Raw genomic sequence first — 13,444 nt, 5'->3', positions numbered from 1 at the left:
TTAAGAGGTATAATACATCAGCTATTTTATAAGTGGCATATATATTGGCAGACAGAAAAAGCCTGAGAAGAAAACAAAAGAAGAGTAATTCATTCTCCGTTACTATTTCAAATGAAACCCGTTTTGCTAAGTAGCTATATGCTGCCACCTAACGATATATGTATAACAACATCAAACTTTCAAATCCTAAATGACACAGTGAATACATTTCACTGGGAAATAATGCAGTATTTAAGTAGGGCCATTAAGTCCATGAGAAATTTAGGTCCAAAGGAAATTGAGGGCTTGAGACTGGAGTCTGAGATCTGAGAGGCTAGAAGTTTGGAAGAAGTGAGGCTTTAAAGATCTCTGATCTGTCAGGAGAGACACTGACCCAGATCTCCAGAGCACCACGCAGATAGCAGGACGGCAGGAATGTACACAGAAGTTCACTAACGGGTGTGAAAGGGGAGGGCTGGCAACAACACCAAAGACAAACTGTCTCTGCTTTGAAATTCTTGCTTAAGTCACCTATATTCCCTCCCAAGTGCCAGAAATGAAATCAACAATCCCTTCAGAACAATAGGACCTACTGTTATATCTTTTTTTTTTTTTTATTTGAGAGAGAGAATGAGATAGAGAGAGAGAGAGCATGAGAGGGGCAGGGTCAGAGGGAGAAGCAGACTCCCTGCTGAGCGGGGAGCCCAATGCGGGACTCGATCCTGGGACTCCAGGATCATGACCTGAGCCGAAGGCAGTCGCTTAACCAACTGAGCCACCCAGGCGCCCCTCTACTGTTTTATCTTGACTGGCCCTCAGTGGCAGGGCCAGGAAAAAGCATCCTATGCAGCCCCTCTGCTCCCAAGATGAAAGCTGTATGTATAAAATATATATACTTCCTTTTTTAAAAGAGAAAGCTACAAATATACATAAAACCTACATGGGAATAAAAACATGAAATAAGAGGAAATTCTAACATAAAATAAATACATATGTATGTATGTTCAAAGAATGTATGTGGAAAATAATACAAGAAACAGGTAAGAGTGGTTACCTCTGGGGAGGGAAATGGATAGATGAGGGAAGGGAGAGTTTTTTACACCACCTTTTCAATTTTCTACCATATGATCACTAAAACAAACAAACTTCAAAAAAACTTAAAAAGAGTTTTGCATCTAGAAGAACCAAGCCATCACAACCATCAAAATCATTACTTTGCAAATATGCCATGTTTGCAATGGGTAATTATAAGTAATTTATAACACAAAAATAGTCAATATATTCACCATCAGCTTAAATACACATAGACACACACACACTCCCCTGTATGTTAGATTCTTGCTAGCACCTACGTGAAACCATAAATGGCAGAGTTCCATCAATGAACATTTCTCCTAATGAACAGCACTAAGGCAAAGGAGGTAGAGGCACACGCGTGCACACGCACACACACAATGCACACACGCATGCACCGTGAACAGAAACAAAGGAAGCTGAACCAACATACCTTTTCCTTTCCACTTAACCTTTGCAACAGACTGGCTAAAATCCACATGTATTCTTCTGTCGTCTATAAGGACATTGTCCATTTTGAAGAACGCTTTCTCACAATCTTCTTCCTGATAGTAATTACAAAAACTCAAGCATAAATCTTTATGGAAAAAATTTCTACAGCTAGAACAAATACTGAAAATATAGCAAGTCTGTTGTTACTAACACTAATATTTGAGTGCCTATCACACACCAGATGCTGTTGCATGCTCTGCATCTATGAGCTCAGTTAACTCTGATAACAAGCATATGAAGTACTACCTATTATTATCTCCATTTTCTCGAAGAGAAAACATACGTTTAGAAAGGTACAGAAGCTGCCAAAGGTGAGAGCCAGGATTTGAGCCGAGGCAGTGTGATTGTAGTGGACATACATACACTTACAAATCGTACTGTACACGTCCATCCACAAACCCTTTCATTCGAAACCCAAAAATATTCTGAAAGTTGAAAGCTGTTTTTATAAATCTGGTGTTAAAATCCATTTGACAGGGGAGGCTGGGAGGCTCAGCCGTTAAGCGTCTGCCTTTGGCTCGGGTCATGATCCCAGGGTCCTGGGATCGAGCCCCGCATCAGACTCTCTGCTCGGCGGGAGGCCTGCTTCTCCCTCTCCCACTCCCCCTGCTGTGTTCCCTCTCTGGCTGTCTCTCTCTCTGTCAAATAAATAAAATCTTTTAAAAAATAAAATAAAATCCATTTGACAACAAAACTTGACCCAACAGAAGACCGTGCCCTTGATTTATTCCACTTAGTATGAATACGCATTTGTTTCAGTGCAGAAATATTTTGTGAATGATTATGGAGTGCTGACCCAGAGGAGTATTACACAGTCCACACCTTTCTAAGTTCTGAAAAAGCCTGAAATCAGAAACATAGCTACGCCCAGGGGTGTGGATAATGGACTGTGGGCCTGAGATACCACGGTCGGTGTTACATAAGGATTCTTCCTGTCAGCAACTTCACAAACCCCCTATCTCCATTTCTGACATCTGAAGACTAGAAGTGATGCATTTCAACCCAGCATTGATCAATTATCTCCTATATTCCTGGAAACATATTCTTTGGTGTGCTCACAACTTACTAGAGACAATTCAGAGAAGAAGATAAAAAAACAAAAACTACGTTATAATTTATTTATTTACCATGTATGTCAAGAATTAAATGGATTATAAACTCCATAAAGATATAAAGCTTTATTCATCTTTGTATCTACATCATTTAGAACATCATCTGGCACATGATAGGCAATCAGTGTGGTTTTTTTTTTTTTAAAGTAAGCTCTACATCCAACATGGGGCTCAAACTCATGACCCAAGAGTCGCATGCTCTACTGACTGAGCCAGCCAGACGCCACAACAATCAATGTATGTTTGATGAATCTGTAATGATTACACTTGGGCAGGCATAACTGCATCACTGTGCCCTTTCCCTAAAGAGAAAGTTCTCAGGTATTTTACACTTATGTAGGCACCTGACTTATGACAAAGATGGCACTGCCAAGCTGTGTGGACAGGACAACCTTTTCAATAAACTATACTGAGTGCCCTTGCTATCCAATGTAAGAAAAATGAAATTTAACACGATACACATACTACACAAAAATCAAATTACCGATCTAAATGGGAAAGATTTTTCACAGCAAACCTTCTAAAGGTAGCATTGGAGAATATTTTCATGTCTGTGGGAGTAAGCAAAGTTTTTTAAAACCAGCCATAAGAAAAATATTGACAAACTGAACTAAAAATCAGAAATTTCTGCTTATCAAAAGACACCATTAAAAATGGGGAAAAGGCAAATCTATAGAAAAGATACTTGCAACACATACAACCAAAAAATAAGCTTGTATCCAGAAAATGTAAAGAATTCTTACAAATCAAGAAAAAGGCAGCCAAACACCCAATCAAAAAGTGGCCAAGTCTTGAACAGTTACTTCATTTAAAAAAAAAAAAAAGACATCCAAATGCAATAAACGTATGAAAGGGGGCGCAACCAAGGAAATGCAAAATAAAACCATCATAAGATACCCCTACACACTCACCAGAATGGATAAAAATTTTCAAGACTGACCGTACCAAGAACTGACAGGGACTCTCACACATTGCTAGTGGAAGCGAAAATTAGTATAACCACTTCGGGGGAGAAAAAAACAAAACCACCCTGGAAAACTAATTAAAATAAATCTACTATAGCCACAAGTACCCTATGACCTAGCAATGCACTCACAGGTACATACCCAACAGAAATGCATACATATGTACACCAAAACACACGGAAGAAACGGCTTACAGTAGAACCTTTCATAATAGCTCAAAACTACAAAGGACCCAAGTGTCCATAACAGCTGAATGGAAATCTAAATTGTTTTATATACACATAATAAAATACTCTATGGCAACAAAAATCCATATACACACAATGAAATACCATGTCAATGGAAATTAATGAAAAAAGTTAACATGCTACTACATATGTAGTAACCTACAAATCTTACAAATTAAGCAAAAGATGCTGGACACAAAAAAACACATACTGTGTTTACATTTATATCAAGTTTAAAAATTAGACAAAACAGGTCTATAATGTTAGAAGTAGCAGTGATAGGGAAGGCCTCTGGAATTCTGGTTTTTTCTGCTATCGCAGTGCCTAAAATATAGAAGGTACTCAATAAATGCTCTGGAATAACTATCACTTGGAAGGAGCTACTATTGGACGCACATCAGTCCAAAGCTGCACAGAAATGACACAGCCTCACACAGTGGCTAAAAGCAATAGGAGCAGTGTCAGATTTTTCTAAATTCAAATCCCAGCTATGACATTCACTAGGGGCATGATTTTAATCAAGTCACATGACCACTATATGTCTCAGTTTAGTTATTTGGAAAAGGAAGAAAGTACCTATCTATTTCACAGAGTTGTGAGGGTAAAATGCAGGTCAAGCAGTATAATGCCTAGCTTAAAGAAAGTTATTTGAGGGGCGCCTGGGTGGCTCAGTCGTTAAGCGTCTGCCTTCGGCTCAGGTCATGATCCCAGGGTCCTGGGATCGAGCCCCGCATCGGGCTCCCTGCTCCGCGGGAGGCCTGCTTCTCCCTCTCCCACTTCCCCTGCTTGTGTTCCCTCTCTCGCTGTGTCTCTCTCTGTCAAATAAATAAATAAATAAATAAATAAAAATAAAAATAAAAAAGAAAGTTATTTGAGTGACATAAGCTATCATCATTATTATTACAGATCTAGAAGATACTATCTAATCCAATATTCAAGTTGTATTTATAAAGAGGCTAATGCCTAGAAATAAGAGTTCTAAACAAACTGACAAATATCATACAATAGGTGGTCAATGACAGAGCTCAGGTTAATATCTAGAACTTTACACCCAGTCCAGTTCTCTATTACTCAATTACAGATCTACATAAACAATGCTGAAAAATCATCTATACAATGTGAAGGATTTCACCTAAAACTTTAAAGTTTTAAAGATACATAAACTCAGACTGCACCTGACCCTAAAGTAAAGGTACATATATTAACAACAACAGATGTTGAATTTACCCTCTATTTGAATATAATAAAATTATTTTTCTTGAGTGCCTAGAGAAAGGGTAAACTAATTTTCTAATTTCAGAGACTAGAAAGTTCTATAATTTTTCACATTTTAACACTATATAAGAACAAAATAAATATAAACTTAAAATATGTATACTATGACCTACCTTTTCAAATTCAATAAAAGCATAACAGAGGGATTCTCCTGTCTTCCAATCCCGAATAACTTCACAACTGAAAGAAAGTTTGGAAAAAGTGACTTTAAAGAAAAAGCATTCACTCTTACTCTTCAAAAGTGAAGAACAAAATAAGCCAGTTATTAAAAGTCAAAGTTAAGGGGCACCTGGGTGCTCAGTCACTTAAGCATCTGCCTTTGGCTCAGGTCATGATCCCAGAGTCCTGGGATCACATCCTGAGTCGGGCTCCCTGCTCAGCAGGGAGTCTGCTTCTCCCTCTGTCTCTGTCTCATTCTCTCTCTCATAAATAAATAAATAATCTTAAAAAAAAAACCTCTTATGGGGCGCCTGGGTGGCACAGTCGGTTAAGTGTTAAGCGTCTGCCTTCGGCTCAGGTCATGATCTCAAGATCCTGGGATCGAGTCCCACATCCAGCTCCTTGCTCAGAGGGGAGCCTGCTTCTCCCTCTGCCTGCCACTCCCCCTGCTTATGCTCTCTCTCTGACAAATAAATAAAATCTTTTAAAAAAAAACAAAAAACCTCTTATAAAAAAAATCAAAGTTAAACTCGTGGAACTATACTCCTCCAAATTTCTTCAATAACAATTAAAAAAAAGTAGTTCACCAGTGTAGTAACAAAATTATCTCAATTCTACTCTAAATGCCCAATCTTGGCCTACAGTCCTAAATTTCTTTTTTTTTTTAAGATTTTTTTATTTATTTCACAGAGAGAGACACAGCAAGAGAGGAACTTCAAGCAGGGGGAGTGGGAGTGGGAAAGGGAGAAGCAGGCTTCCCGCCAAGCAGGGAGCCTGATGTGGGGCTCGATCCCAGGACCCTGAGATCATGACCTGAGCTGAAGGCAGACGCTTAACGACTGAGCCACCCAGGCGCCCCTATAGTCCTAAATTTCTAATGCACTGAAGAAAGTGTAAGATAAAACTATTTACTTCCCTGTGCCAAAAGTAAACTACTGCTAAAAAATCCTTTTAAGTCATAATTCACTTCTGGTCCAAATGTAGAGGAATTACAGAATATCTAATGTTACTGTAAAATAATGTATGTATATTCATACATATATACACATTTAATAAGTTTATGCTTTGTAGTTTTTGAATTTTAATATAAACCAAGCTCAAATTTTACACCGTAAGTATAGCTGTTATATAGAACGAATCCATCTTGACAAGTAAGTAAAAGGACCAGTAAGATGGGAGTTGAAACCATGCAGCTTGTCCATTTCCTCACATTTCATAAGTCTCATTTTATTTTTTATTTTTTTAAATTTTATTTATTTGACAGAGAGAGAGAGTACAAGCAGGGGGAGCGGTAGGGTGAGGGAGAAGCAGGTTCCCACTAAGCAGAGAGCCTGACATGGGGCTCCCTCCATCCCAGGACCCCGGGATCATGACCTGAGCTGAAGGCAGACGCTTAACCGACTGAGCCACCCAAGTGCCCTATAAGTCTCATTTTAAAAACATGAAATGAGGGGCCTGTTCCATTTACTTCTTGTTTTAAAGCAAAAATGTGTGTGCTGGAAGTGGGACAAACATTCAATTATGTATATATATATTTGTATGCACACATACACACACATATACTTAGTTTTCTTCCCTACTGCACAAAAGACTCATCTGTAAAATTCACCACTACAAAATTCCAGAGTTCACAGATTAATCAAAAAAATGTCATTAGAAAACCACCAATACCTAATTTTTCTAAAATCTTTCACTAATTCTAGAGATTACCTTCTTATTGGCCCAAATCTTGAGAATATTATTTCCAGATCTTCATCAGTGGTCACTGGATTCAATTTACACACAAACAGCACATTTTCTGGAGGCTTAATATCTGCATCAGGTAGGTCTCCCACCTAAATTATAAGTAAACAAAAATTTAAATCAATTCTTTTGTTGTTTCTATTCCAAATACTCTTATCTAGCCCAAAATGCTGATTTCTCTAAACAACTAAATTTACATTAGGAATCTACAGGCTTAGGAAAAGAAATCTAAGTAAGATTTCAAAATTTGAAATTACAATGTTCCTGGGGCACCTGCCTCAGTCGTTAAGCGTCTGCCTTCGGCTCAGGTCATGATCCCAGGATCCTGGGATCGAGCCCTCCATCGGGCTCCCTGCTCCGCGGGAAGCCTGCTTCTCCCTCCCCCACTCCCCCTGCTGTGTTCCCTCTCTCGCTGTGTCTCTCTCTGTCAAATAAATAAATAAAATCTTTAAAAAAAAAAAAAAGAAATTACAATGTTCCTGGTAGTAATATTAATAGCTAATACTTGTCTACCTCTGACTTTGTATGAACACCATGCTTGGCACTTCATATACACTACTAATTCTTTTTATTTTTTTAAGATTTTATTTATTAGACAGAGAGATAGAGAGAGCACAAGTAGGCAGAGCGGCAGGCAGAGGCAGAGGGAGAAGCAGACTCCCCGCTGAGCAGGGAGCCCGATGCGGTGCTCCATCCCAGGACCCTGGGATCATGACCTGAGCCGAAGGCAGACGCTTAACAACTGAGCCACCCAGGCGCTCAACTACTAACTAATTCTTAAAACAACCATGTGGTTTCCATTTTAAAAATGAATAAAGTAAAATTCAAAAACGTTAAATAAATAACTGAAGGCCACACAGTAGTAAGCAACAGTTGGGATTTGAACACAGATCTATCTGGCTTCAAAGTCCCAATTTTATCTCCTGTTTTTCTTTTTTCAAGTATTTGATATATTTTAAAAAGAATTTATATAAAGTACATCTAAGTTACGAAGCATGAAAATAAAAAACACCCATGATGCCAACAACTAGCTAAAGAACTAAAATGTCCCCCGATCCCATGACTCTGCCCTTCTCACCAGAATACCAAACGTCCTGCTTTTTGTTTTTCCTTTTTGGCCATTCCCCTATATCTTCAGTTTTCCCACGTATGTATGTATCCCCAGAAATAGTTTTAGTTTTGCTTGTTTTTAACAAACTTTTGAAAAATATTATCATCCCGACTCTAGGCTTCTGCATTAGTAATGCCCCATTCTTTCCACACTGTTGTTCAATATGAAACAGCAACAATTCCTGGACAGTGTTTCTAGCTTTTTACTCTTATCCTATCATCTTCTACTTTGGCCAAACTGAAGTCAACTTCACAGACAACTACTGCACTGAGCAGGGAATCCCACTTCCTAATGAAGAACCAGTGAGGGTGACTCTGGGAGAAAACCATGATGATGGAATTGGTTTCACTGTGGGAAAACTGTATTTCCCATGGACCTTTAGATAGGAAAACAATATTCCTTTATACATATATTCAAAAACTCTCAGAGATAATTTCTGATAACATTATCATGTAAACTGTCTCCTCTTGGATAAACACACTTAAAAAAACTTCTTTTTTAATCAGAAACAGTAATAAGCAACAGAGCCAGTAAGATCTGCTCAGTGTTTCTGAAGCCCATCAAAAGACAATAATCCGGGGTGCCTGCATGGCTCAGTCAGTAGAACATGCAACCCTTGATCTCAGGGTCATGAGTTCAAGTCCCATGTTGGGCGTAAAGCTTACTTTAAAAAAATTTTTTTTTTAAAAAGACAATAATCTATGTCCAATAAACAATATCACAGTATGTAAGGGGAAGAGCAAATCAGTAAAAAATTCTGAAAAGCACCTATAATACCACATCTAAAGGAAGCACAGAAGAAAAAAAAGGTTAATGAGTTAAAAAAGAACTTGCTATACTACTTAGTCAAAAGTAACTTTAAAATACTATGGGGGGGGCACCTGACTGGCTCAGTCAGTGGGACATGTGACTCTTGATCTTGGAGTTCTAAGTTTGAGCCCTACGCTGAGTGTAGAGATTACTTAAAAATAAAATCTTAGGGACGCCTGCATGGCTCAGTCAGTTAAGTGTCTGCCTTCAGCTCAGGTCATGATCCCAGGGTCCTGGGATCGAGTCCCATATCAGTCTCCTTGCTCAGCAGGGAGCCTCCTTCTCCCTCAGCCTGCTGCTCCCCCTGCTTGTGCTTGCTGACTCTCTCTCTCACAAATAAATAAAGTCTTAAAAAAAAAAAAAAAATAACATCTTTTAAAAAATTAAAAACAATAAATAATAAAATACTACAAGGAAATTTAAATATTCGTAACTATGAAGTTCAAAACTAACACTGCAAAATACTAGTTGAATTATCATTGTATTAGACACAAAGTAAAAGGAACTAATGGTTTTTTTCGTTTGGTTTGCTTTCAGTTTTATGATTTTTAAAAACAGAAGATAGGAGGTGCACCTGGGTGGCTCGGTTGTTAAGCGTCTGCCTTTAGCTCGGGTCGTGATCCCAGGGTCCTGGGATCGAGCCCCGCATCGGGCTCTCTGCTCCACGGGGGGCCTGCTTCTCCCTCTCCCACTCCCCCCCTGCTTGTGTTCCCTCTCTCGCTGTCTCTCTGTCAAATAAATAAATAAAATCTTTAAAAAAGCACCTGCGTGGCTCAGTCAGTTAAGTGTCCAACTCTTGATCTCAGCTCAGGTCCTGATCCCAGGGTCATGAGCTCAAGCCCCACATTAAAAATAATAATAATTAAAAAATAAAAAATAGAAGATAGAGGGGCACCTGACTGGCTCAGCTGGTAGAGCATGTGACTCTTGATCTCAGGGTTTTGAGTTCAAGCCTCATGGTTGGTCATAGAGCCTACTTCAAAAAAAAAAAACAAAAGCAAAAAAACAGGGGCACCTGGCTGGCTCAGTAGGAGGAGTGTGTGACTCTTGATCTCAGGGTAGTGAGTTCAAGCCCTAAAATTATTTAAAAAAAAAAAAATAAAAAAAAAAAAAAAAAAAGGTGAAACCTGTTAATATTGAGAATCAAAACAACACAGGATCACCTATTAGAATGGCTAAAATCCAAAACACTCACAATACCAAATGCTGACAAGGATGTTGAGCAACAGGAACTTTCCATTTTTTTTTAAAGATTTTATTTATTTGTTTTATTTATTTGTCAGAGAGAAAGAAAGCACGCGTGAAAAGCAGGGGGAATGGCAGGCAGAAGAAGAAGCAGGCTCCCCGCTGAGCAAGAAGCCAGATGCAAGACTTGATCCCAGGACTCTGGGATCATGACCTGAACTTAACCGACTGAGCCACCCAGGCATCCCAGGAACTCTCAATCATTACTAGTGGGAATGCAAAATGGACAGCCAGTTTGGAAGACAGCTTGGCAGTTTCTTACAAAGATAAACATAATCTTACCATAAATTCTAGTAACTGCAGTTTTATATTTAGTTATAGTTTTATAGCAGTTTTAGTCATACTTGCCAAAACTTGGAAGCAATCAAGACATTTTTTAATAGGTGAATGGATAAACAAACCATGGTATGGCCAAACAATGGAATAAATTTTTTGATCAAAAGAAATAAGCTATCAAGCCACAAAAAGACATGGAGGAAACGTAAATGCATATGGCCAAGTGGAAGAAGTCAATCTTAAAAGGATATATACTGTATGATTCCAACAATATGACATTCTGGAAAACGCATAAGTATGCAGGCAATAAAAAAGATCAGTGGTTGCCAGGGGTTGGGGGCAGGGAGGGATAAATATGCGGGGATTTTTAGGGCAGTGAAACTATTCTCTATGATACTATAATGGTAGATATATATCATTATACATTTCTCAAAACCCACAGAATGTACAACACAAAGAGTAAAACCTAATGTAAATTATGGACTTTACTTAATAATATTATCAATATTGACTCACCAATTGTACCACACAAATGCAAGATGTTAATAAGAAAAACTGTTGGGGACGTGGAGGGGAGTACACAGGAATTCTCTGTACTTTCTGTTCAATTTTTTTTATAAACTTAAAACAGTGGGGTGCCTGGGTTGCTCAGTCAGTTAAGCGTCTGCTTTCGGCTCAGATCATGAGCCCCACATCTGGCTCCCTACTCAGCAGGGAGTCTGCTTCTCCCTCTCTCTTCTGCCCCTTCCCCTGCTCATGTGCTCTCTCTCTCTCTCAAATAAATAAAATCTTTTAAATACAAAAATAAATAAATAAACCTAAAACAGCTCTAAAAAATAAAGCCTATTTATTAAAATCAAAGCCAAAAAAGGAATCCATGAGTCCATACTAAAAATGAACATATAATAAAAAGATAAGAGAGGAGGGCCGTTCCTTACAGTAGAAGGCAGGCCAGCAATATGGAAGGAGTAGGGGAGTTAGAAAATCACCATTTTGCACCCATCAGAGTCAACACTGGTTCAGGTTAAGAATCATGAACAGCTAAGAAATCCACAGGGACAATTTGATAAGGAACAAGATATTTAAAAGGTCTCAAATGCTACAGACTGCTACTAGTCGCAAGGGGAAAACAGAAAGTGTGCAATGGAGACACTAGGCAGTGGACTACCTTGCTCAAGTAATCAAAACGAACACTTCCCAGTGAAAGGCATATAGCTATTGTATACCTGCAAATACAACATCTGAGAAGGTCACTTGTGTAGTATTCTGGCTGTGTGCGTAATCTGAATCTAATCTCAAGGCAACAGTAGATAAACCTAAATTGAAGAATATTCTATAAAACAGATGACCTATACTCCTCTAAAATGTTAATAGCACGAAAAATAAAGACAGGTTAAGGAATTCCCCTAGAGGTTAGAAGAAATATGATAACTAAATGCAACAGATGCCTGGTGGCTCAGTTGGTTAAGCGTCTGCCTTTGGCTCAGGTCATGAACCTGGGATCCTGGGATCGAGCCCAGCATCAGGCTCCCTGCTCAGCGGAGAGCCTGCTTCTCCCTCTCCCTCTCCCTGCTACTCTGCTACTTGTGCACTCTCTCTGTCAAATAAATAAATAAAAATCTTTTTTAAAAATTAAAAAAAATAAAAATAAAAAATGCAACAGATGATTATGAGCTTGATTCTAGACTGAATGGGAAAAGCTATAAAACATATTACTGAAATAACTGACAAAATTGAAATATGGGCTGTAATTTCTATCAATTTTAAATATCCTGATTTTGATAACTGTACTGTGAATATGTATGATAATATTGTTGATCTTTGGAAATACACACTGATGTAAGAGGTAAAAAGGTATGATGTTTAGGTCTTACTTTCTACTGGTCCAGGAAAAATAGCATGTGTATGTGCATGTATAATCAGAGAGAGAGACAGAACAAATAATCAGCAGAATTGTCAAAAATGTTAAAAACTGGTGAATTTGGGGGTGCCTGGGTGGCTTAGTCGGTTAAGCATCTGAGTCTTGATTTTGGCTCAGGTCTTGGTCTCAGCGTCATGAGATTGAGCTCCGCACTGGGCTTGGCACTGGGCGTGGACCTGCTTAAGATTCTCTCTCTCCCTCTCTCTCTGCACCTCCCTGCCTCTCTCCCTCTCTTAAAAAAAAAAAAAAAATTGGTGAATCGGAATAAAAGGTATAGAGAAGTTCTCTATACTATTTTTTGTAACTTTCTCATAAATTTGGAAATTATCTGAAAATAAAAAGTTTTGTTATGTTAATCCAACATCTTTCTGGCATAAACTGCCTACACTTTTGCTATTAAAAACTCTGATGATAGGGACACCTGAGTGGCTCAGTAGGTTGGGCGTCTGCCTTCAGCTCAGGTCACGATCTCAGGGTTCTGGGATCGAGCCCTGCATCAGGCTCCTTGCTCAGCAGGGAGTCTGCTTCTCCCTCTGCCTGCCGCTCCCCCTGCTTGTGCTCTCTCTCTCTCTCTCAAATAAATAAAATCTTTAAAAACAAAAACAAACAAAAAACCTCTGATGATAATCTAATATTCTTTCCCTTATAAGTCATTTTTGTTGCCCAGTTGCTCAAAAGATTCTTCTTTTGGGGTGCCTGGGTGGAACAGTCGGTTAAGCGTTCGACTCTTGGTTTCTGCTCAGGTCATGATCTCAGGGTTGTGAGACTGAGCCCCGTATCAGACTCCCCACTCAGGGTGGAGTCTGCTTTACACTCTCTCCCTCTCCCTCGGCCCCTCCCCACTGCATTCTCTCTAAAATAAATAAATAAATCTTAAAAGAGAAAAAGATTTTTCTTTTAAGTTCAGTAACTTTCTTAGAATTTGTCATGCTGTTGGTTGTTCTGGGCCAATAGTCTCAGCTACACAGTGTAGATTTTCAAATTTTTTTTAATTCAGTAAAGTTTTCTTGAATTATAGTCTTTAATATTTGTTCCTCCAGACTGGTGATGTGAAT

General features: G+C 38.7%; 1 protein-coding gene across 2 annotated transcripts in view; it reads right to left on the bottom strand.

Annotated features, from left to right (window-relative positions):
* Nucleotides 1–13,444, bottom strand: part of PPIL4 (peptidylprolyl isomerase like 4) — a 38,122-nt gene that overhangs the window by 13,632 nt on the left and 11,046 nt on the right. For both annotated transcript variants that reach the window (XM_032407682.1, XM_032407683.1), the window contains 3 exons: nt 6,994–7,118; nt 5,238–5,304; nt 1,487–1,598 (listed from right to left, as the gene is read on the bottom strand). In XM_032407682.1, coding sequence (XP_032263573.1) covers nt 1,487–1,598; nt 5,238–5,304; nt 6,994–7,118 — 304 coding nt within the window. The remainder of the gene's footprint in view (nt 1–1,486; nt 1,599–5,237; nt 5,305–6,993; nt 7,119–13,444) is intronic.

This window comes from Phoca vitulina, unplaced genomic scaffold, assembly GCF_004348235.1.
Source record: "Phoca vitulina isolate PV1807 unplaced genomic scaffold, GSC_HSeal_1.0 scaffold9, whole genome shotgun sequence".
NCBI classification, from domain to species: Eukaryota; Metazoa; Chordata; class Mammalia; order Carnivora; family Phocidae; genus Phoca; species Phoca vitulina.
The sequence above is the reverse complement of the archived record's forward strand: the minus strand, read 5'-3'. Positions and strand labels throughout refer to the sequence as shown.